The sequence below is a fragment of the Canis aureus genome, chromosome 10 (assembly GCF_053574225.1).
Source record: "Canis aureus isolate CA01 chromosome 10, VMU_Caureus_v.1.0, whole genome shotgun sequence".
NCBI lineage: Eukaryota > Metazoa > Chordata > Mammalia > Carnivora > Canidae > Canis > Canis aureus.
The window spans coordinates 25,435,035-25,459,524 of record NC_135620.1 but is presented as its reverse complement, the minus strand read 5'-3'; the positions used below and the strand labels follow the sequence as shown (position 1 = coordinate 25,459,524).

The 24,490-nt window shown below is 52.0% G+C and overlaps 1 protein-coding gene across 1 annotated transcript in view; it reads right to left on the bottom strand.

Moving 5' to 3' along the window:
* Nucleotides 1–16,036: 16,036 nt before the first annotated feature.
* TGFBI (transforming growth factor beta induced) overlaps nucleotides 16,037–24,490 on the bottom strand; it is a 32,652-nt gene continuing 24,198 nt past the window's right edge. Inside the window, exons 11-17 of the mRNA XM_077911767.1 lie at nucleotides 23,773–23,909; nucleotides 22,879–23,009; nucleotides 20,333–20,457; nucleotides 18,947–19,049; nucleotides 18,287–18,366; nucleotides 17,216–17,240; nucleotides 16,037–16,708 (exon numbers count right to left, since the gene is read on the bottom strand). Of these exons, the coding sequence (XP_077767893.1) occupies nucleotides 16,668–16,708; nucleotides 17,216–17,240; nucleotides 18,287–18,366; nucleotides 18,947–19,049; nucleotides 20,333–20,457; nucleotides 22,879–23,009; nucleotides 23,773–23,909 (642 nt within the window). The 3' untranslated portion in view covers nucleotides 16,037–16,667. The remainder of the gene's footprint in view (nucleotides 16,709–17,215; nucleotides 17,241–18,286; nucleotides 18,367–18,946; nucleotides 19,050–20,332; nucleotides 20,458–22,878; nucleotides 23,010–23,772; nucleotides 23,910–24,490) is intronic.

Sequence of the window (24,490 nt, the reverse complement as noted above, 5' to 3'; positions counted from 1 at the left end):
GAGCGCGCAGCCCCGCCCCCCGCGTCACGGCCCCGCTGCTTAGAAGCTGAAATGACGCCGGCCGCTCCCGGGTCAGCTTTAGCTCGAGCGGTTACTTCGCAACTTGTCTTCGGACTAACAACCCCCTTGCGGGGGTTCGAGACCCGCGGGCGCTCCCTGACCCTTTTGTCCTCCGAGCTTCTAGAATCCTCTCTCTTTGAGATTTTTAAACTTCCGTCCTCTGCCACTCTTCATTTGCCCCATTATTTATCGGTTGCTACTATACTGTGGTATCTTTAAGGGCTTGTGGGAGAATACGAAGGGCATCACTCCTGACCCAGAGTCGGCTTACCCTGCACGGCGGGCTGATTAGCCTTAGCGCCGGCTACGTAGTCGGATACCTGGGGGAGGGGTGGCCCTTGAACGGGAAGCCCCCCGCGAGGGAATCCCCGTCAAGGTCAAGATCAGAACGCTGCGGTGGGGATTACGGATTTCAAGTACGAGAGTGCCTCCCAAACTTTAGTAAGGATCGGCGCCATTTACTGTTATTTTACCCTTACAGACTATTTTGTTTGCATATACGAAGCTTTACAAGGACCTGCTGGATAAAGCACAGCTAGTGAGACCTCCCCCTCCTCGCTCGCCCCGGAGTTTTCCTTAAGGCCTGAGACACCCCAAAGGTCTTCCCTCACTGGCTGTGGCCGCACTGCCCCAAGCCTGCCCCCCAACCACAAGGCAAGCTCTCCTTTGGCCTCCCCCCACCCCACCCCTTCCCGGCCTCGCTCCCGGCGTTGCGTGCACAAGTCCTGACACCGTCGGGCACTTGGTTTAACTGGAGGCTCGCTCTAGAATGTAAACGGCACCGGGCAGGGGTTGGGGCCCGCCGCACCCGGCACCTAGCCCGTTGGGTGCCACCGAGGTAACGCACCCGGGACGGCTTCCCGGACCCGCGGCCCCAGGCCCCGGCGGGAAGGCGGCGTCGGGCCTGGTCCTCCGGGGTCGGAGCCCGCTCGCAGCCCCGCGGTCGCTCCTTCCGCCCACGCCGCCCGCGGATCACGCCTCGGGGGCGCCTGCTTCCAAGCCTTCTCCCGGGTGTGTTCCACCGCGGGCCCGCGCAGCCTCCCCTTCGGCCTCTGCACCGCGCCTCCGGGGGTGGGTGGGGGGCACGGCGCCTCCCGACCGCACCCCGGCGGGGCTCCCCGGGACCAGGCCTCCGCGCGGCCTCTCTGCTCCCCGCACCTGCCCCGGCCCCGGGCGAGGCCGACGGCCCACGACGAGCACCCCCAGGCGGCGGCACGCGGGGTGGCAAGCCCCGGCGCGCAGGAGGAGCGGGGTGGACCCGGGATCCCCTACCAGCTGGCCTGGGCCCGGCCCACCCTGTCCAAAAGCAAAAGTCAAATATACCCCAACAAAAGGGTTCCCCCTAACCCAGGTCCTCTCCTGACATTCCCTGTTTCTGCCCCTCCTTGGCCCAGCACCTTCGGCTGTGTCCTCTCCAACTCACCCCCTAAGGGCTTTCCCTCCACCAGGCACTGGCTTTTATCCAAGTCTTTGGGCCAAACTCAACCTCCATTCTCCTTCCTCACCTGTTCCACTCCCTCAATTTCAGTGACTTCCTCCTCCAAGCCGCCTGACGCAGGGCTCCTCTCTGTCCCCCTGCAGGCGGTGTGGTGTGGTCGGAAGGGACAGGACGAAGGGACCGCAACCCCCCCAACCCCCCCACCCCGGGGAGGCGGGGTGCAGAGACCACTGGCCTTCCCTGGTCTCCTTTGCTGGCTCCTGCTCTGTGGACCCCGAGGGCTAGAGGTCCCAGGACTCCACCACTTTTTCTGTGACTCTCCTTTCCCTCTCCTCTCCCTGTCACCTCAGTCGGCCTCCAGCCATTCAACTGACGGTATGCGGATGATTTCCCAACACAGATCCCTCAAGCCTAGGTCCTTTTTGACCTTCCAATTTTAATATCCAATTGCTTCCCTGATGAACCTCTGCCATTTCAAACTTGGACCCACACTCTCCATCCCCTCTCTGCTCCCACCCCAACAGGTTCCCTGACCCCATCCTACCAGGAAATGGCAGCTCTATCCACTTGGTTGCTTCAATCAGAAATTTTGAAGCTATTTTGATTTTCCTCATTCTCCCCCAGTTCAATCCGTGAACAGTCCTTGTGATTTTACTTCTAAAATCCTTAACTCTCTAACTTCTCATCTCTGCTGCTTCAAGGGTCCTGACTCTACCATGGTCCACCTCAACTCCTTGACAGCAGCCACCTGGGCTCCCTGCTTTGTTTCAGCACCTTCCATTTGATCCTCCACCGGGCAGACTCACCTGGTAATTTATCATGAAAAAAAAAAATCAAGGAAATGCTCAAAGCTACCAGGGTTCTTTTTTTAAAAAATAATAAGATATATCTTTATTATACCACTTGCATTTTCAAGAACATGGTTTAGTAACAATGGTATGATCAAGTATCCTTCGTGTATTTCTGATTTTATTAAGAAAGCCAATTGTGTTTCACTATTAAATACGTTAATTAATTTTTGATTTTTTAATTGGAGTTCAATTTGCCAACATATAGCATATCACCCAGTGCTTATCTCGTCAAGTGCCCCCCTCAGTGCCCATCATCCAGTCACCCCAACCCCCTGCCCTCCTCCCCTTCCACCACACCTTGTTCGTTTCCCAGAGTAGGAGTCTCTCATGTTCTGTCTCCCTCACTGATGTTTTCACTCATTTTCTCTCCTTTCCCCTTTATTCCCTTTCACTATTTTTTATATTCCCCAAATGAGTGAAACCATATAATGTTTGTCCTTCTCCGACTGACTTCACTCAGCATAATACCCTCCAGTTCCATCCACGTTGAAGCAAATGGTAGGTATTTGTCGTTTCTAATGGCTGAGGAATATTCCATTGTATACATAGACCACAACTTCTTTTTTTTTTTAAAGATTTATTTATTTACGATAGACAGAGAGAGAGAGAGGCAGAGACACAGGAAGAGGGAGAAGCAGGCTCCATGCCGGGAGCCCAATGTGGGACTCGATCCCGGGACTCTAGGATCGCGCCCTGGGCCAAAGGCAGGCGCCAAACCGCTGAGCCACTCAGGGATCCCCAAACCACATCTTCTTTATCCATTCATCGGTGTCCATCGATGGACACCGAGGCTCCTTCCACAGTTTGGCTACTGTGGACATTGCTGCTATAAACGTTGGGGTGCAGGTATCCCGGCGTTTCACTGCATCTGTATCTTTGGGGTAAATCCCCACCAGGATTCTTTTACTTTTTTTTTTTTTTTATTTAAGATTTTATTTATTTATTCATGAGAGACACACAGAGAGGCAGAGACACAGGCAGGGGAAAAGCAGGCTCCCCATGGGGAAGCCCGATATAGGACTCGATCCCAGGACCCTGAGATCACGCCCTGAGCCAAAGGCAGCTGCTTACCAATGACCCACCCAGGTGTTCCTACTGGGGTCCTTTTAGAAGGCTATAGAAGCTAGCTGCTCCAGAGGGGCAGAGAGATGTGACATGACCCCATTGGGATCCCTGAAACTGAATCTGGTAGGATAGCTGGAGACACCCTCCCATCCTTAATGCAAAAGCTGGGGTGGGGTTGGAGGCACATAGGAGGGTAAAAAATCCATGGCTTTGGTCGAAGGTCAAGTGCAGACAACGTGCTCCTCTGCTCTGCCCTCCATGCTCCCTTTATCTCAGACCTGAAATTGCATCACGGGAACACGGCTTCTCTTCGCTGCGAGCAGCTCTCATCTCTCAGCTCCCGGTAACCTACAAGTAGGGCTGCACTCTGCCATCTGATTTGACCCATCTTGTCAGTGTCCTTGTTTTTAAAAAACTTCCATGCAAGGTCGGCAGAAGGAGCAGGATTTGAAAGGGGAACCTCATGTGACCACCCCAGCTCAGGGAGTAGGGAGCTGGAGGGTGGACTTGTTCTCCTGGACAGAAGGGCCCTCAGTGGCCCAGGGCCCTAGTTCTCTCCCACTCCTGCTTTCAGCTGTAACTGATCCCTCCTCTTTTCCGGGCCCAGATCTCCAGCTCAGGGCAACATACCTATTCTGGACTCTGCTTTTAGAAAAAGGGGACCAATTAGAATGCCTGCAAAGACCCCTGTCTGGAAATCAGAAGTTCCTGGGACACAGGAATGTGTCCTTGTAAAGATTACCTGGTGTCCTGCAGAGAAGGGGATCCTGGCACCTATCTCTGGGGTAGGCATGGAGCTGGTAGGAAGGGTCTCTCCACTCAATAAATGCTACTTCCATTTCTCCCCTACTCCCAAGCAGAGTGCTTGGTACACAACAGGCATTCAATACATATTTACTGAAAGAAGAACCCATGAATGTTAAGAAGGATAATCCCACCCCCTCCTTTCAGAGCCCTGCTAACTTTCCCTATCTCCTCAGGCTAGGGACATCCCATTGTTTTCCAGATAAGGATATTAGGCTCCAGAAACTGATGCATTGGAAAAAAACCTCAACGCAACACACTATACTGCATCCCCTGGCAGCTGGTGGTGAACCAATAAACATCTGGAGAGAGGGCTGAGCCAGATCTCACTAAAATCATCAAGTCAATAGCTTTCCCTTCAGGAATGTTCAATTTTCCTATTTGCATAATGATACCTACCTGGCAGACCCAGATCTTGTCGGGAACTAGGGAATTCTTGCTGGGTTCCCATTTGGCTGCCGGGAGCCTAGTCTGCTTCCTGCTGTGCCTGACCCGGCCTCCTGGGGAAACAAAGCTTTGCCTTTGGAGCCCAAAGCAGAATCAACAGAGAAAGCTGACACCCCTTCTCTGCCAGCCCAGAGCTGCTAACCCAGATGTGGCCAGTTTCTCAAACAGAGGTGCTCCAACTGTACCCTGCACCAGAATCACCTGGAAGGCTTATTCAAAATGCTAGTTCCAGCCCCATAATTTCTAATCCAGTAAAGTTGAGGTAGGGCTTTCCAATTTCCCCTTCTAAGTTCCCACATGATGCTCCTGGTCCCCACACTACACTTGGGGAAACACTGGTCTAGGGCAGTTCTTACTAGTCAGCTGGGACATTTGCCACTTAAAATGTAGCCTCTGGACCAGTACCACTCATGTCAGCTAGAAGCTTGTTTGAAATGCAGAATCTGGGTTTCTTTCTCAGGCTTATTGAATTGTGTGTTAAACATCCTGGGCTGTGAGTTAAATATGCTAAGTCCTGGTCTTTACCCCTCCCCAAGTGAAACAACCTCAGAGGGCAGGGTCCAGAATCTGCATGTGTAACAAGGCTGGGGAGGAAGATCGGGGAGTTCTTTTGCATGACAGCTGTGGAGAACCTCTGCTCTGCACTTTAAAATCACCAGGAGGGGTTTTGAACTGTTGAGGTAGATTCCCTTAAAACCAATTAATGTCCAAATAGCTATTGAGGTCCAGGCCTAGGGATTTTAGAAAGTTGCTCAATAATCTAACCTGCAGCAGGATTAAAGACCATAGCTTTTGGGGCTCCTGGGTGGCTCAATCTGTGCAGCTTTGGACTCCTCCTGGTTTCAGCTCAGGTCAGCATCTCAGGGTCCTGGGATCAAGCCCTGCGTCTGGCTCAGTGCAGAGTCTGCTGAAGCTTCTCTCCCTCTCCCATTGCTCCACCCTCACTTGTACACTCTCTAAATAAATAAAATCTTACAAGAATAAATAAATAAATAAATAAATAAATAAATAAATAAATAAATAAATAAATAAATAAATAAATAAAATTAAAATCTTAAAAAAAAAAAGAACCACTGTTCTGTGGGTTGTTGCTGTATGCATACCTTTCCCTTGGGTACCCAAGGTAGTGGCCACAAGAGTGTAGTCAGAGTCAGGTCAGAATGCTGATTTCATCATCAATGGTGCTTCCTTGAGTAAATTTTACAACCTCTCTGACCCTCCATTTCTTTCTCTGTAAACTAAAACACTAAGATGATAAAAGGGAACGTGAGTCTAACTTACGTGGCATAAAGCTTTGTACAGTTAGGCCTTCAGTAAGAGAGGTCTCTGATTTTTATGACTGGCTCCAGAGGGTAGGATGGGTGGAGCTCCAGGGTCTTTGTGATTCCACTTGTCTCTCACCAGCCGGCCCTACAGCCACCCTTAGCTGCTACTGGACAGAAACTCGTAGGCTTTTAAGTGTGTGAAAATACAGAAGTGGGCATCTGTTCCCAGAAGACCCTGTGCATGCTCCCTGGTTCAGCTGATGCGCATCATCATTTGTCAAATACAGAGGCCCAGTGGATGCTGATGCCCTGGGCTGAGCTAGCTCCCCAGGGGTGTGCCTAGCAACCCTCCCACTCAGAGCACATTTTTTATAAGTCTGGCAGAATTTTAAGGAGGGAAGATCCTCTGCTTTCGGGAGCAGGTGGGCCTCATACAGCGGCCTGGCTTGAATCCCAGCCCCGGGGACTCCTCTTGACACAGACTTTCCTTGGAACCAGGGCAGTTGAGAGGCCATTACAGATGCTAAGTAGAAAAAATAAAACTAAATTCACAGGGTCATTCTCCAAAGTGATTTCCATAGTATTGAAAATATAGTTAGAAAATAAATGTGTTTTTCTTTTTAGTTGTTCACTAAAGGTCTAAATTAATTTCTTTGGCCGTGGAAGAGGTTGTCACAAACTTAGTGACTTACAACACCACCAAGTGCTTCCCAGGCACATGAACATTCTGGGTGGGCTTGACTGGGTTCTCGGCTCAGAGTCTCCTAGGCTGATGCTGGGGCGTTGGTGGGCTCTTACCTGGAAGCTCCGGAGAAGAATCCATTTCCCAGGTCCTTTAGGTGGGTGGTAGGGTTTAGTTCTTTGGGGTTGTAGGTGCAAGGTCCTCGTTTCCTTGCTGGTCTCACGGGGGGATATGTGCTCTCCTAAAGGCCGCCTGCTTTGTATCCCACCTGATGGGCTCAAACTTCAAAGAACAACCCTGCATCCAGCCCTCCTCAAACACTGCGCCTGACTTTCCCTTCTACCACCAGCTGCAGAAAATTCCACTTTTAAAGAGCTGTGTGATTAGCCTGGACCCACCTGGATCATCTCTCTTGCCAACCAGGCAGTCATACTAGAGAGCCAAGGTCATGGAGGCGCCTCCAAAATTCTGTCTACCACAACACCTGTTTTGCTTTTATTTTGAAACTTGTTAATAACTTATTTTAGCACAGCAAAGGAAGGTTGTGATATGTTACCTATGCTCACATTTGCCTCAAAAACAAAATGTGAAAGAATGTGCTCCAGTAATCTAACAAAGGTTGTCCCTGGTTGGTAGAGTTATAGGTGATCTTTTCTTTTCTGCTTCTGTTTTCTAAAACTTTTACAAGGAGAAAGTGTTAATTTTGCAAAAAGAAAAAAAGTTATCTTCAAAAGCAGAGGAATCTGCCTTGAGATGATAAAAGACATTAAATTAACACCATTTTAAGGGATGTGGTACAGACACCAGCACAGATAACGTAGATCAAAGGGACAGAAAATGAGAAAATACAGCCCTGAGACACAAGCTGATAAGAGTAAGAATCAAATGCATTTTGGAGAAGGCAAAATGATATAATGAGGGAGGAAGTGACTGTTGAATTCCTGGTAGTGGGATAAAAATTGGGAGGTGACCTGATACCTGAAGACCCTGAATTCTCGGCTGACAGTAACTCAAATTCAAATAGAATTTAAACATTAACCAGAAAATGAAGGGTGTGTCAGGAAATAAAACTAAATTCACATGTGAGACTTTTCTATAGCTAAAAATAGGGCTGGAAAGATGACCAAAGGGCTTTTATTTTTAGACACTTACTGGTGTAAATTCCGTGATTTCCAAAAAAAAGGTATAGGCCACTGAGAAACCCCTTCAAAGATTTACTTTCTGGACAGGCTGTTCTTTCTGGTGGAACTGCCACAGGTGTTTGAACTATAAACCACAGACAAAAGTGTTTCCCTGTTACTCCAGGGCCCAGGGGTTCCCACCAGCGTGGGTTCTCTCATGTGGGAAGCATTTTGAGGTCCAAGCGGAGGTCCTCCCACACTCCTGAGCCTGGGGAATCCAGGCCGGTGGGAAGGGTGTTCAGAGCGGCCAAGGGGGAGCGGTCATCGAAACTGCTGTGGGTACCCACGTCCCAGGAGAGGGGCCCAGCATGTAGCCGGAGCTCTGGGCTCCAGGAAGATCGGGAACCCCTGCTTGAGGCTGGAAGTTAGTAGGATCTGAATGTGGAGTTTCCTGTCAGGGTAGGGCTGGGATTTGAGGCTGCGTCTAGGCTGTTCAGAGACTGGTCTTGCTTTGCTCTCAGACACGTTCTGAGGAGCTGTTCCTGTATGGTGGAAGAACCGAGGAAACAGGGGTGTGTGTGGTGTGTGTGCGTGTGTGTGCGCACGTGCACGCGTACCCTAGCTCCAAGGTGCTCCCTGCCCTGACCCTGTCGTGACCAGGCCACCCCCAGGGCTGTCTCCCTCGCCCTCCACTTCTGGGAGCCAGAGCAAGAGCTGTCATCAGGGAAATGTCCCCACATGCAGATGGCTTCCTTGAGCTAGAATTATTTATGGGCTGTTGCCAGGAAGCCATAGGGACTCACTGGCCCCACTGACAGGGGAGAGAGTGGTTTTTCCATCTGTTCACTCAAAAACTCATTTCCGCCCAAATGAGGATATTTAATCAAAAGTCCTTCCCCTCTGTCTCTGCTGCTCCCAAACCTCAGACCTCCTTCCTTCAGTACAACTGAGGGTAGAGGATCCGAGAAACGGGGAAGACTACCTAAGCTTGAAATTTCCTCCCCAGGGGAGTTAGAAGGTCAGATCACCTGCTCCAGATGAAGTCGCCTGCTTTGTGGTGTGATTAACCAACCATTTGTCTGTTCCCTGGACCAGACGTTCTCCTTCTCCGGGGCCCTGCTGGCCCACGGGTGCCCCCCTCAGTCAGGGAGGCCTCTTAGCCAGAGTGGACTGAAGCAGAGCCAAGCAGGCCACCTTCTGCTTTCCTGGGAGAGCCCTGAGGAGAGCACCGCATGCAGGCTTCCTCCAATCTGCGTGCATAACTGCCTTCCAGAAAGATGCCCCCAAGTGTCTGGGAAGCCTCCTCTTCCTTTTCACAGAGCAACAGGTTCAGAGCTCACTTATTGAACAAATGGGCCATCGTCTGTCTGGAAACCAGGCTCTGGGGTAACTGCCTTTGGACACTTCCTGCATGCCAGGCCCTGGGACAGAGTGGTGGGACAGGGAGCAGCACACACTTTAGGAGGGGAAGCCAGAAAGGAAGTGGAAAATTACTCCGATTTAGTTATTGAGGCTATGATAATGGATCCACAGGGGATGGTGTAATGGGGTTCTGAGCCAGGTGTGAAGGAGGCGACTGAACGAGGAGACGATTTCCAGTTTTTCTTTTACCTACAGGGTTCTCATTCCCTGAAAATGGCTTCTATTCACACACTCAAACCACAAAATGCAGCCATCTCATCTTTGTTCCCTCTCACTCCAGATGCAGTCCTCTGGCCTCCATTGACCATGTTCTTGCCGAGGATACTGATGACATTTGTGTGGCCAGATCCGGGGGCCATACCAATAACTTAACATGGCTGATGCTCCATCCCTCTCGTAAGGCTCTCCTGCTTTGGCATCCAGGGCTCCACATACAAATTCTCGGTCTTTCTGCAGCTCTCTCTTCCTCTGCCAGGCCTCTGGATGCTGGAGAAACCCAAGGCACTCTTCTTTGTCTGTGTGCTCTTGCTAGGTGCTCTCACCTAGGCCCTGTGTGTGAATAATCCTTGTATGCGATAATTCCCAGACACTTCAACACAGTCTCTTCTCTGAGCTCTAGGCTTGGATAGAGAAAAGCCTCTTTGACATCTCACTTTGGATATTTAACTGGCTTCCCTAACTGCAAATATCCAAAGTAGAGCCATTAATTTTCTCCTCCTGAACTTCTCCCTCACTGTGCTGCATTTTAGAAAAACGGGCACCATCTTTGAGCCAGCTGTTTGAGGTGGAAGCGTCAGCATCTTGAATTCCCCTTTTCTTTCCCACTAGTCCTCCAACCCAGTTCCAAGTTCCGTCTGTCCCACTTGCAGGACAGACCTTATCCATCCATGTCCTTCCGTCTTTAGTGAGACCACCCTAGTCCTCCATCATCTCTTGCCTGCACAAGTGTAACAGCCTCCTGACTGGCTTCCCAGCTTCCACTCCTTTCTTCTACCCTGTAGCCAAAACAATCTTCTAAACACAAACTGGGAAATTAAGAAAATAATGCCATTTACAATGGCATAAAAAATTGAACACTCAGGAATTAATTTAACCAAGGTTCTATGAAAGACTTACACATGGAAAAGGACAAAACACTATTGAAAGAAATTAAAGAAGACAAAACAAACCTAAGACATCCTGTGTTTGTGGGTTCGAAGACTTCATATTGCAAAGATGTCAATATTATGCAAAGTGATCTACAGATTCAGTGAAATTGCTACCAAAATCCCAGTGATGTCTTATTGCAGAAATAAAAAATCCATCCTAAATTCATATGGAATCTCAAGAGACTCTGCATAGCCAAAAAAAATCCTGAAAAAGAACAGTCAGAAAACTCATGTTCTTGATTTCAAAACTCATTACAATGCTACAGTCATCAAAACACTGTGATTCTTTTTTTTTTTTTAAGATTTTATTTATTTATTCATGAGACACACACACACAGAGAGAGAGAGAGAGAGAGAGGCAGAGACAAAGGCAGAGGGAGAAGCAGGCTCCATGCAGGGAGCCCAACGAAAACACTGTGATTTTGACATAAAAACAGACATATAGACCAAGAGAAACAGAGTGCAGGCATAACACCTTGCATGTATGGCCAAATAATTTGCAACAATAGTGGCAGGATCCATTCAACAGGAAAGGGACAGTCTTTCCAACAAATGTTACTGAGAAAACTGGGTGTCTGCTTGAAATGATTGAAGTTAGAACCTTAAACCATACACAATAACTAACTCAAAATGAATCAAAGATCTAAACATAAAAGTGAAGACTATAAAACTCTTAGAAGAAAACAGATTTACGACATTGGATTTGGCAGTGATCTCTTGCATATGATATCAGAAGTACAGGGAACAAAAGAAAAACAGATAAATTGGACTTAATAAAAACTAAACATTTTAATTCATCAAAGGGCACTATCAACAAAGTAGAAAAGGCAACCCACAGAAAGGGAGAAAATGTTTGCAAATCATATATTTAATGAGAGATGAAAATCCAGAATATACAAAGAACTCTTATAACATTCAAGAAGCCAACAACCTAATTCAAAAATGGGCAAAGACTTGAATAGATATTTTTCCAAAGACATACAAATGGCTGATAAGCACATGAAAAGATCCTCAATGGTGCTCATCACTAGGAAATGAAATGAAATCAGAACCACATATGTTAAAAATCACAGAAAAACCACAAGGCGAAGATGTGGAGACACCGGACACTTGTGCATTGTTGATGGGAATGTAGAATAGCATAGCCGACTGAAGAAGTGGTATAGCAGTTCCTCAAAAACTTAAACATTTTATTTATTTATTTGAGAGAGAAAGAAAATGGGAGCAGATGGAGGGGCAGGGGGAGAGGGATAAGCAGACTCCCTGCTGAGCGCTGAGCCCAACTCTGGGCCTCCAAGCCAGGACCCTAAGATCACGACCTGAGTCCAAATCAAGATTCAGACACTCAATTGACTGAGCCACCCAGGTGCCTCATTTCCTAAAAAAATTGAAGATCACCATATGATCCAGCAAATCCCATTTTGGGGTATATACCCAAAATAATTGAAAATGGACTCAAATATTTGTACACCCACCTTCCTAACAGCATTATTCACAGTAGTGTGAATGTGGGAGCAACCCATCCTCCATTGGTGGATAAATCAATAAACAAAATGTGGCACTTGTGCAATGGAATATTCCTCAACCTTGAGAAAGAAGGACATTCTGACACATGCTATCACATGGATGAACCCAGAAGGCATACTAGAGGAAACAAGTCAGTCACAAAAGGAAAAATACTGTATGATTCCATTGATATGAAGAACCTAGAGTGGCCAAACCCATAGGCATAGGAAGTTGAAGAGTGGTGACCAAGGGCCAGGAGAGCCGGGGAGGGGCAGGGATGAGGATGCAGAGCTCTGGTTAGTGGGTACTACAGTTTCAGTTTTGCCCAACGACAGGAAAAGCATCCTGGATATGGTGGCACAACAGTGTGAAGGTACTTAATGCTGCTGAACTATACACTTAAAAATGGTTGAAAGAGCAGTGCCTGGGTGACTCAGTTAGCGGGACGTCGGGCTCTGGGTTCTCCGCTCAAGGCTTAGGTCGGGATCTCACAGGCCATGGGATCAAGCCCGCCTGGGGCTCCCCGCTCAGCATGGAGTCCGCTTGAGATTCTCTCCCTCTACCTTTCCTCCTCACGTGCACTTCCTCTCTCTCTCTCTCTCTCTCTCTCCCTCTCCAATAAATAAATCTTTAAAAAATGATGAAAAAGGTAAATTCCACGCTATGTGCATTTTACCACAGTGGAAGTCCGCTCAGGGCACACCCCTTCTCAGCCTTCTCCCCCAAGTAAACCCTCCAGCGGCTCCCCGTTGTCCCAAGGGGAGCTCCTGAACGTCTCACGGGGCCTCCAGGCAGTCGGCTGCAGGCAACTCTCTGGGGGGAGGGGGCGTTTGCTCTGCCCGCCCACAGGCACCCGACCCGGCCCCTGCATTCTTCAGGCCCTCCGCCACCTCTCCTCCCACTGATGGCGATGGCGAGCTTGGGGATGGCGGCCCGGTGTGGGTGGCCCGGATGGCCTGCCTCCAGCAAGCGAGGCCACAGCCAGCGCGGTCCCGTACAGGGCTCACGGCCCTGCCTGCTCCCCCAGGTCCCGGACTTCTCTCCCCACCAGAAGACACCTGTGCCCGAGGCTCTGCCTGGGGCCTTTTAGGCCTGCAGAGGGGCATGGGGCATGTGAGTGAGTATGTGAGAGTGTGTGCATGTGTGTGCATGTGTGACCCTGTGAGAGTGTGTGCGTGTGTGTGCATGTGTGACCCTGTGAGAGTGTGTGCGTGTGTGTGCATCTGTGATCCTGTGAGTGTGCGTGTGAGCATGTGTGACCCTGCGAGAGTGTGTGCGTGTGTGTGCATGTGTGCATCTGTGACCTGGTGAGTGTGTGCGTGTGTGCATGTGTGACCCCGTGAGAGTGTGTGCATGTGTGTGCATGTGTGACCCTGCGAGTGTGTGCGTGTGTGAGCATGTGTGACGTGACCCCGTGAGTGTGCGTGTGTGTGCACACGTGCATCTGTGAACCTATGTGTGTGTGTGTGCATGTGTGACCCTGTGAGAGTGTGTATGTGAGCGTGTGAGCACTTGTGTATGCGAGCGTGTGAGCACTTGTGTATGTGGAACCACCTCAGGCCAGGATCTGGCCACAGGATCCCACAGAGGGGATGTGTTTCTCTCTTCACCAGGCAGGCATGGCCAGAAGTGGCCTCATTTGACTTCTCTGGAGAGGGCTCTGGGCCCATCCCTCATTCCATGGCCTTCTATCCTGGCTTCGGAAAAATTTCTGAGCACAGTATTCCGGGCAGCTCCTCTCAGACCGTGACACTGAATTATGGCTCTGAGCACAGAGGCATTCTCCCCTGCATAAGAAAGTCCTTCCTTCTCTCTGCTTTCCTGACGTCCATGTGGCCAGGGCATCTGTGGCTGTCGCTGATCCCCCTCCTGGCCACCGGCAGCATGTAAACAAGTGACTGTCTAGGCTGTGCAAATAGAGGTCAGGCTTTCTGGGGCTTCTCAGAAGCAGTGGGGCTTTCATGCCCTTTCTGGGCACCCTGGCACCCCTGTCTGACTTGCTCATGCACCCCAGTGTGGGTGGGACAAAAGGGACAGAGTGCTTAGGGGTGTGGGGTCTGGAGTCACATGGGACGGGTTCATGGGCCAGCCTCTGCCTACTGTGTGGCCTGGCAAACTATGTCTTGAAGCTTCCATATCCACAGCAGTAAAATGAAAACCACTCACTCATACCTCTTAAATAGGACTGTAAGGAAAAGAAGACGGTGCATTTCGGTGCAAAGCCCAATGGAACAGCCCCTCCTCTGGCCCTAGAGCTGGGCTGGCCTCGTGGCTGGCCTACAAGGCCAAGTCTAGAAAGCCTCTGCCCCTGTGTGCGAGAGGCACAGCCCAGTCAGAAGGTGCCAGGGCCCCTAGGCTCAGAGCTTTTGCAGTCCTCTCCACCCCGAAGGCCTGGGAGCTGCCCCGTGACAGCAGAGAGAAGGGAACTAGCAGAACTCCTTGCTCTTCCTCCCTGGGGCTCAGCGGGCAGGGGCAGGCCGGGCCTGGGCAGCCTCCTGGCTTGGGCTGTTCTCTGGCCTTCTGTCGGAGGCGAACACAGGCAGGCATGTACCTCTGAAACATCCAGGGGCTGACCCCTCGGCCTGGGCATCCATTCCCAGATAGGGGCATCTAATGCTTAGCCCAAGGCGTCCAAGAAAAACACAGGCAGGAGTGAGGGGGATTCAGGCCTGGAAAAAGGGAGCTCAGTTCTTTTTGGCTGGAAGGAAGGCAGGGCCAGGCTGCGTGTGGTGCTCAGTCACGAAGACACTCCAGCTGAAAGAACAGAGCCCCTCGTTGTGGAGGCGGGCACGCAGGCAGGGCAGGAGGCAGCGCAGGGATCCCAAGCACCGATGGATGGAGGGTGCTTTTGGCATTTTTAAGGAACTCGCTTTGGTTTTTATTTTAAATTGAGGGATCTTTAAAAGTTACACTAACCATCTCTTAGGGTTCTGATATTTCCTTGGAAAGTCCGGGGTGTGCATTTTGGGCGCTTACATGAAGTATAGCTGCAGCATCCCCGGCAGCCCAGCAGAGGCCAGGGGAGCAGGGCAGGGCCATGGGAAGAGGCTGTGTGCTGTAGAGGGCTAAATGTCACCTCTGCCGGCACCTTCCCCAAGCTCCGCACCCCTGGCTTAGTTCCTGCACCTGCTCTCATCCTCTCCCCCTCCAAGGAGCTCCCTGCATCCCTTCCTCAGCCCCCACTTCTTCAGGTTCTTCCTCAGTGGTCAGGGAGGCACAGGTGGTAGTGCCACTCGCGATTCCCAATTCCCATCCCCATGAGCAAGGAGGCTTCAAGAGAACAGGGCCTTGTACAGGTATTTGTGGAGCGACCGCTGAGTGCGGTGGAGCAGTGGGTGAGGAGCCTAAGGGATGACAGGCGGCGTCTGTCTTCCCCAAACTGGGAGGGAGGCCCCGTCTGCTGCTCCCGGGCCCACTCCCTGCACACACCGCACCTTCCACGGGTCTCTAGGTCCTGCAAGTAGGAGTGAGCTCCACCTGCTGGCCCGGCAGCCCAGGCTGAGCACGGGAGGCTCCCAGCTGCACGGATCCTGCACAATCCCAGACAGCAGGGTAGGCACAAGGATGCCTAGGGCTGTGCTGAGTGTCTTAGAAGGATCTCGTTTCTTCTGCACGACAACCCAAGACTTAGATGCTTTGGTCCTCCCCCCAGGACAGATGAGGAAACGGGCCCTGAGAGTTTAAGGCCACACAGGCAGGGAGTAATGAGGCTGTGGGGGCACTAGCCTGTCAGTGCCAAGGATGTTTCAAAGTGGAAAGGACAAAAGGAGCAGGGGAAAGGATTTGTGTGTGGGTCGGCATAGGGGCTACGAGCCTGGGAAACCTAAACTGGCTCCCAAGCCACATGGTGGTCCCCGGGGGGCTGGAGGCTTGAGAGCGGCCCGAGCCTGGCTATCTGCTCTGTTGCTGGTACCTCTCCCTTTCCGGAGTCTCGATGTCATCTGTGTAATGGGCGACCTCTTCATAGGGTGGTGCCTCTTCAAAAGCCCAACAAGAAGTGGGGCTCACGAGGCTGGGAGACAGACACTTCCGATGACCAGTGAGAGGAGTCAAGTGAACAGAGGACTGGAGCCCCCAGGGCCCACGGAGGCGGAAAGGAAAACAAGTTCACCAAAGACAGAGCACGTCCCACAGGCCGTCCCCTCAGGGCTCCTTGCCGAGTTGCTCCCGGGTGGAACCTCCCCCTGCGAACACCCAGGCCGCCACGCGGCTCCCGTCCACGCAGGCTTATGTTTCTTTGGCTTTATTATTACGAACACATGATGGCTTTGCCGCACCTGGGAACTCCTGGGCTCTGCATGCTGTCCCTCCCCTCTCTTTTCTACCTGGACAGGGCCACCGAGAGGCGTCCAAGCCATGTGCAGGCAAAAGACACGTCTGACAGAGCGGTTCCACTCATAGCTTATAATGATGCCATTTCTCCAGTTGTAAAAGGGCTTTACAAAAACCTTGCTAGGACTCCCCCCCCCCCCCCGCCCCCCATGAGGCTGGATCGTATGATTTGTGTTTTATGAGCTCCACAAAACTGCAGCCCCCTTTTCCAGAGCACTTGGTGTGGGTGGGGGATTCCACGCTTGGGACAGGTCCTTTTTAGAAGCGACTACGAGGCAGCGACACCCAGGTCTCTGCATGCAGTGGGTTAACAGCCATGTTTGGGGGGAGGACAAATAAAAGTACATCTTTTTCCCTCCTCCCTCCCTCCCTACCCCCCCCCCCCCCAGGGCTCAGATTTCGTTCCGGTGCAGCCCAGGTACACTTGAAGTGTAATAATTTGGTTTTAAAAACATTCAGTCTCTTTGGTAAACTCAGAGAAAGTGGCGGTGAGCTGCCGCAGTGCGTTCTCCCCGCGTCCTCTGCGCTAATGCTTCATCCTCTCTAATAACCGCTGATACACAGGGGCTGGAAGAGAGAAATTTCGAGGTAAAAAGGATGCAGACCACCCCATGTCCGCCTAGGATGCCATCAGAATCACCAGCACGGGGCCGGCCGGCCCCTTCCACAGCTCCCGCCTGCGCCCTGCAGGTGCTGTTTGGTTTATGAGACTCGTCTCGCTCCATGACCTAACAAAGATCGTGATGTCTAATTCCGTGATGTAACATGAACTGGGATGTTCTCCATCTACCAGCTTAGATCCAGACCACCACGCACTCCTGCCAAATCCCTGTGCCGGCAATACTCCCAGGTTCCCAAAGCCAAAAACTCAGGGCAGCCCTAAAGGATGGTACTTTGAGTATCTCCATCTTAGGGAGAAGGGAACTGGGTTTTTTCTGTGTCTGACCCCAAGGGCCATGCTTGTTCTATTGCACCATCATGTTCTGATCTATATACAGCAGATGGCAGGTTTGAGCCTACTCGGGGGAAAGGCTCAAGTATGCATAAAGGACTTTCACCCCAGGCCAGACTCACCTAGTTTCACAGAGGTCTGCGCAGCCTGAAAGAGAATGCAAAATGTTAGGTTTCTAGTGAAAGCAGCACCTGCCCCTGCTCCTGGCAGGGCTTTGCACACTGCCATCCCTACTCAGAAAAAGTGCTGCGGGTGAGGAAGAGGAAGGGGAATGAGTAGCCGCTGGGTCTTAGAGGGTCCTCACTCGGTTTTGGCAGTCCCGAGTGAAGTGTGTGTAAGCCCTGACCAGGTGGAGTCTGGGGTGGAACCTCCTGGGAGACCCCAAAGCCAGGCTTCCACTGAGACCACAGCCTAGAGCTTGGGGAGCCAGGAGAGCATAGGGAGTGACCCTCAGAAGTAGGAGCCCATGGCCAAGAACCCCTCTCAAGGGGCACTAAGGAAAGGACATTTTCCAGCTCCAGGCCTCTGGGGTAAGAACTCCCTCCAGCAGCCTCTTCTCTTGAAATGCAAACTTTCTATAAGGTAGCCCTGTTCCCAAGAGGCTCCACCTCACTCGAAGCAGCAAAGGAGCCTCAGTGGAGCTTCTAGGCCCTGGGCACGCTGGGGGTAGGGGGGGCAGGAAGAGAAGCACAGGAAGAGGGAGTTAGAGCTGAGGCAAGGAAGGGAGATCCTACCGCACCTGCCCTGCATCCAGGACCCACACCACTGCCCTGGAGAGCCCCACAACCCCGCGATGGGCCATGTCATAAGAAACGGGGAGTGACTTAGAGACCCAGGCTCAGGCCAAGCAAGGCCACCATAAGGCGAATTCAGGATGGGTTTCCCTCTTTGGACAGATGGATCCCAGAGCTTTATCTGTTCTTACCAGCAGTGGCTTTCCCATGGAATGAGGCTCAGAGGCCTCAGTTTAAAGGCGTGGGCTTTTGCCCACAAGGGAAGTGGGGTTGCCTGGCTTCTCTTCTCAGAACTCCACTCAGGTGGGCACTAGGATGCCCATGTGGGGGTGGGGAGAAGTTCCACGGGAGCCAGAGGGCAGCAGCCAAGGAAGACGGGGACCCGGAAAGCCTCCTACATGGGCCTGAGCGGAGGACCCAGGGCTGCTCAGGCCATAGACAAACCTAGCAGCATCTCACCCTGGAATATGCCGACGCCTGTCTGAAGATTTCCAGCGCAGAGTCTGCAAGTTCATCCCCTCGTTCCTGAGGTCTGACGGCTGGAGATGAAAGAAAATGCCATGGTGGCGAGGGTGAAACTGTTAGCATGGCATTCCCAGAAACCATGACTGAAGGGCATTGTTGTGCTCTCTGGCTCACATTCTCCAATGAATTTTTCCTTTGTAACTTTTCCTAACTTAAGGTGGAATTTGGCCCATGGGGAAGGAACTCAAGGAAAGGAAAGGTGAACCCACAGTGCAGACAGAGGATGGACTCAAGTTCAACTTTGCTGGAAGTAAAGAGAACTAACTCCTGTGAGGCGTGATGTTGTAAAACGTGTGCTTTAAACGTTCACAGCATCTGTGTGTGACAAGTCAGTGGGCTGTGTCTGAGGGGGGCCTAAGGCAGCCAGGGAATTCAGCAAGAGGAAACATGTCCTCGAATCTCTGGTGTAGCGCATTTGAAACCAACAGCTCCTAATTCACTTTGCTGTCGGCCACAGCGATGCTGCCAGGGGAGGCTCCACTGGCACACCATTCTTATCTTTGCGTGGGATAGTTTTCCCATCGAGCACCAACTGCTTTGCATGAAGAAGGGCCAACTGTCAGCTGAGGGGGGACGGGATACTTAGGGCCTTACCTGGAGGCTGCAGGACACTAGAGATGGCATAGACCACGCCATTTGTGGCCATGATGTCAACTTCAGCAACGGGCTCCTTATTGACATTCACTACATTGTTTTTCTGGGAGAGAGAGAGAGAGATGACAATTATTGAACATGGACCACCGGGATCTTACTCACTCAGCAAGCGTTTACCAAGCTCTTCCGGATGCGAAATCCTGTGCTGGGTGTGAGGGACACGCTGGAGGACTGAGCGGCTCCTGCCAGCCACACACCACTAGTCCAATGGACACACTCTAACCCCAGCACGTGGGGCTCCATGCGGTGTAATAATTCACAAAATGGCCTCCCAGGCCAGCCACATAGTCCTCACAGCAGTGTGTGCTCAAGAGGCAGATAGCATTGTCTCATTGAACAGAAGAGGAAACTGAGACCCAGGACAGGCCAGGTGCCTCCTCTAAGCTAAGTAGGTGCGATGGCAGGGAACAGATGCCAGGCCTCCAGCCCTGAGTGGAAACTCCTTGTGCTTGTCCTCAACGGCCTGCTTTTCTCATACGGAGTGCACCCAGGTGTCTATCTGAGCCCTTCCCTTGGACTTATGGATCAGACCCAAGGGAGAAGGGAGAACGGAAGCCAGTGATGGAACCCCAACACCCAAAACTAGGAGCTGGGAGGTTCTTAGGGGACCCGCAGAAGTCAACAGGTCATCTCATTCCTGCCTCCCCACATGCTTCCACATGCTTCCTTATGCTCCGGAGGGAAAGTGATAAGCAAAGGGATGGCTGATGGTCAGGAGAGAGGAGCTGGGAGTAGAGGCTGAGCCAGCCACACACTGGAAGAGTGGTGGCTCCACAGGGCAGCCCAGTGATTTGGTGGATGCAGCTGGGGAGGCCGCAGGCAGCTTCACAGAGCTTGGCCGGCTATCAGTCCTCTGTCTTCCATGAAGGAATCCCCCGAGGAAGCTTCAAAGTGCAGTGGATGTCATCCACGTGCAGAGCAAGGGAAGGCTCGCAGACCAAGCATCTGAAGCAAAAGCCTGTTGCGAGGATCTGATCCTGGTGGAGCTCAGTGAGCTCCAGATTTGAAGGGAAGGGATGGGAAGGGGATGCTGGGTATCAATCCCTCGAGATGCATGAGGAATTGCCTATCATCTCCTTCAGGGAAGGAAGATCCAATGGCTTCTCCCCGATGCCAGTCAGATGCTTGAGTCCCCAGCAAATCTGGAAGTCCTCATTCGTGGCTAACCACAATCTCGCCTGATTTCCCAAGAACCTATTCTCTTTTCTGTCTTTGGACAGAATGCATGCAGAGATTCAAGGTGTGTGTCTAACGCTGGCCCAGGGGCGAGAGGCACTTGAGAGCCGCAGGTGCACGGCTGGCCTTTGAGCTCTTGGACACACTCACCGAACTGACTTCCAGCTTGTCCCCCTGGAGAGACTTCAGCCGGACCAGCGCCCCGATGCCTCCGCTGACCAGGATCTCATCGCCAATGTGGTATTTCAGGATGTTGGCGAGCTCTTTGGCATTGCCTGCAGGTTTGTGGGAAAGAAAGGAGAGCAGAGTTAATTCCAAGGGGCTGGAAACTGGCATGGTCCAGAAGGGCAGAGAGGGGATGCAACTGGTGATGCCTGAGGCAGAGAACTCTGCGACCAGGTGGTGAGCACACAGTGGGTGCGCTCAGCCCTCTGCCCCCCACCTGCACAGGCTCAGGGCCATGAGGCACGTGTCTGTGGCCATGAATCTGCCTCTGCACTTGGGGGTCGGGGTGCTGCTGGGCTAACGGAGAGCACTCCGTGATGCTGAGAAGGAGTTAATCCATACTCCTCCGTGAGTATGACTCATTTTTCCATGAGCTAAATATTTGCTTGGAAAGCCAGGAACCTTTCCAGCACCAGCATCTGGGACATTTCATCATCAGCGTGGCTCCCAATGGTTATAACACAGTAGTGAAATATTTACACATTCTGCCCTCAAATGCATATTCTGAGGCAGCCGTTTCCTGCTGGGAGAACTTAAAAGAGTCAACAGCTGCCGTCTGGTGGGGGGGCTACGGAGCCGAGCCGATGAGGTCAGGGCTGCGGGAAGGCATTCCCTTGGCGGCATCCCTCCCTGCACGTCCCGCCCCCGCCGGCATTCCTTCCAGCCCACATCAGCTCCTCCACCAACTGGGGACAGCATCCGATTGCTCATAAAGGTGCATAGGCATTTTCCAAATTAAGTGTGGGAGGCAATTCTTAAAGCTGCCAGCTGTCCTCTCCTCTCCATCACGGCTGCCCCGATCTTCAATTCCCAGCCAAATGGCCAGATTTCCCTCAGGGTTCTGGATGACTCCTTCCAGCATCTCAAACAGGAGTCCTTAGGAAGTTTTAAAGCATTCTGGAGAGTTCACTTGGGTACTAACAAATCCACATTAGTGCCATGGGATGGAGCCACCAGGTACTAAGTGATTTCCAAACATCCACAACTTGGCGGACAGGAATTCCCACTGGACAGAAATGCTGCCTGGAGGAGTGGAGCCAAGCCAGCCCCCATGGTGCGAGAGGCCTCCTTCTTCCAAGACATCTAACACCTGGATGGACCTCTTACACCTGGCTCGCCCTCTAGATCCCAGGAGTGTCAGGGACTGTTCTTGTGCGCAGGCCTGGCGGAGGGCGCATTTGGGAAGCTCTGCCCAAGCGCCCTCCTTACTCCTGCACAACTGAAAATGAGAGGGAAGCCGGGCAGGCTCAAGGCCATCTGGGGGAATTCCGCTCCCGCTGGTCCAGGAGAGGATGGAAAGTTTATGTTCAGAATGAACTTCTCCCCTCACATACGTCAGCATCAAAGACACAGGCATTTGTGTGGCCATAAAGAATATTAAACAGGACACAAATCCAGCCCACAGCTGCCTGCAGCCTGAACTTTTATTCTCCTGCTCTGGAGCTGGATGGAAGTTATAGATGATGCGGGCCCCAGGGTGTGGCCAAGGGCCTCCCTCCTCCTCTTCCTCCCCCTCTTCCTCCTCGTCCTCCTCAGGTTCACTGTCTTTCGAGAGTGGAAGTGTCTGACGGGCATACACCAGAACTCAAGGCTGTGTCCCTGCACCCACTCTCCATTATCGCAGCCATCGTGAGGGAGGACGTGTGCCCTGCACTGTGGGCGATGCCCCATTCACTCCACACAACACTGGGCATGCTACTCTCATTTTTCTAATGGGAAAACTGAGGCTCAGAAAGGTGAAACAGCTTGTTAGAGGTCACTCAGCTGGCGAACGCCAGAGCCAGGATTTGAAGCTGCTTTTAGGTATGCTAGGAGTCCAAGCCCTTAACCACTAGGGTTACTTCTCAAACACCCTCAACTAAACTTCTCAGGGCCAGGAATAGCTTCTCAGTAAAGCATTTATCTCAAGGAACATTTCTTGCAGATAAGTGGCTTCATTATCACTCTCCTCACAGGTCCTCAAGGGAAGACACATCTTGGTGACAGGGCTGATTGTTACCCAGTCAATGCCTCTCTGCTCTTCTCTGCCTTGTGTGGTGCCCAAGGAGGCTGACCTCTGTCAGGGCCATCATGTAGGCTCCCCTGCCCCCCTCTCATAGCTGATAGGAGGCCCACGTGATGGGCATGTGGGAGTAGAGAAAGGCTAAAGGGGTCCTGGCCACCTTGCCTCAGTTCTGCCAGCAGCTGTGTGTGGCTCTGGCTGCTGTCCTGTGCCCCTACTCCCAGGCTCCCGGTCTCCCTGTCCCCTCCTCCCCCCAGGCCTCCCCACCCCCGGGCCTAGGGAGGTAAACACTCTTCCCTGGGTGTCATCCTCCTTTGCTGGTCCCTTACTCCTGCCCACACTTCTGCAGTCTCCTCATTTAGTTCCTTTCAATCAAACTCTTTGTAACATGCCCCCTGTTTCCTGCTGGTCTCCTGACCAATATAGTCACTTTAGAAAACGTGGAAAATATGCTTCGGTTGGTCTTTACCCAAGAGTTTGTTCAGCTCTCCTGGTGGCATGGCTTGGAAGGCTTCATTCGTAGGAGCAAAGACTGTGTAGACGCCTTCCCTGTTGAGCATCTCCGTCAGCCCAGCGGACTGGATGGCGGCTACCAGCATGCTGTGGAGACACACAGAGGAAATGTCACTGGGCTGCGGCAGGGAGGTGGTGTTGTCTTCCCGAATACCTCCCCACTGTGGGGCAGGTAGAGCCCAGAATCAGAATTCACACCCCCTGCTGAGGCACAAGCAGGATGCACCTTCTCTCCATAAATGCTAAGCTTGCCTGGTCACACAGCCACAAGGCAGACGCCGGAGGGGAAAGGAGGAAGGAAAAAGCCAGTGGCATGGCTGACCCACAGACTGGACAAGCCCCCGGGGCCCAGGGGATGTGATTCAGGAGTGCAGAGGGCAGGCAGTCTCCCCGGCTTTGAGGTCACAGCAAGTCGGGAATGGAGAGAGAGGGGCAAGAGAACGAAGTGACACAGGGAGCCTGAGAAGGAGCGGCCAGGAGTCTCCACGTGCCACGAGTAGATACTGCACAGAGTGGAACATATCCCACGCTCAAAACCTGGTGCTTTCGGCTTACTTGGGACTTTGAAATGAGAGCATGATGTCTGCCTTGCACTTCACTACAAAAATGCGGCCCTCTCCCTGTTCTCAAGGATGTGGGGATTGTACTTCCAGAAATAACCCTTCTTCTCAACATAAGCTTCCAGCGTGACCCTTCCCCTTCCCAGATCTCCAGCTTGGAGGTCACCAGGGCACTGCCAGTGCCAACCGAACCCTTGAGGAAGTGCGGAGCTTGACAGATTGTTGAGACCCAGCGTCCCGACCCGGTCCGACCACTTGGCAGAAGTCTTCCCTGGGATGAGGCCAGTTACCTGAAGCGATTATCCCCCTTCAGGACGTCCATGACGGTCCCCATTGGGGGAGTGAGCATCCGGTCCATGGTGAAGAGTGTCCCGTATCTCCCCCTCTTGTCATGGGCGGCAATGCAGCTGTTCTCGATGCACAGGCTCTGTGCCAAAGAGGGGCAGACACGGGGCAGGTTATCCTCCTGCATGGGCCCTCTTGATGTGCTCGGGCCACGTGCTAATGCCTTCATCCACAAAGAACAGTGAATATACACTGGAGAGGGTCGTAAGACTAGGATAAAATGCTGTGTTTTCTCCGAGGAAGAAATAATTAAAATAGTGTTCCAGGAAAAAGGGCCGGGGAGCCCCACTAGAGTTACAGAGAGACCCCATGATGAGAATCTCCTGTCACATGTGGGGGCCGTTGACAACGATCAAATCAATAGATCGACTTTATTGACTTATTTATTTAACAGGTGACAATTATCTTTAGCCAACATTACTGGCTGGTCCCAAGGAATGGCTGTGTTGTATTGTGCTTTCTGTTTGATATTCCAGAGCAACTGTGGGGTCGGAAGACGGAAAAGAGACAGGAGAAGAGAGAAGAGGACCTTTTGGACCAGGGAAGGCTGTGCTTCAGTTCAGGGGGCTTCTCTTCACATAAGCTACAAATTCAAAATCTCCATCCCTCCTCCACGCTGAACTCGATGTGGATAGCTGCCTACCTAGCCGGCTCAGGTAGCTG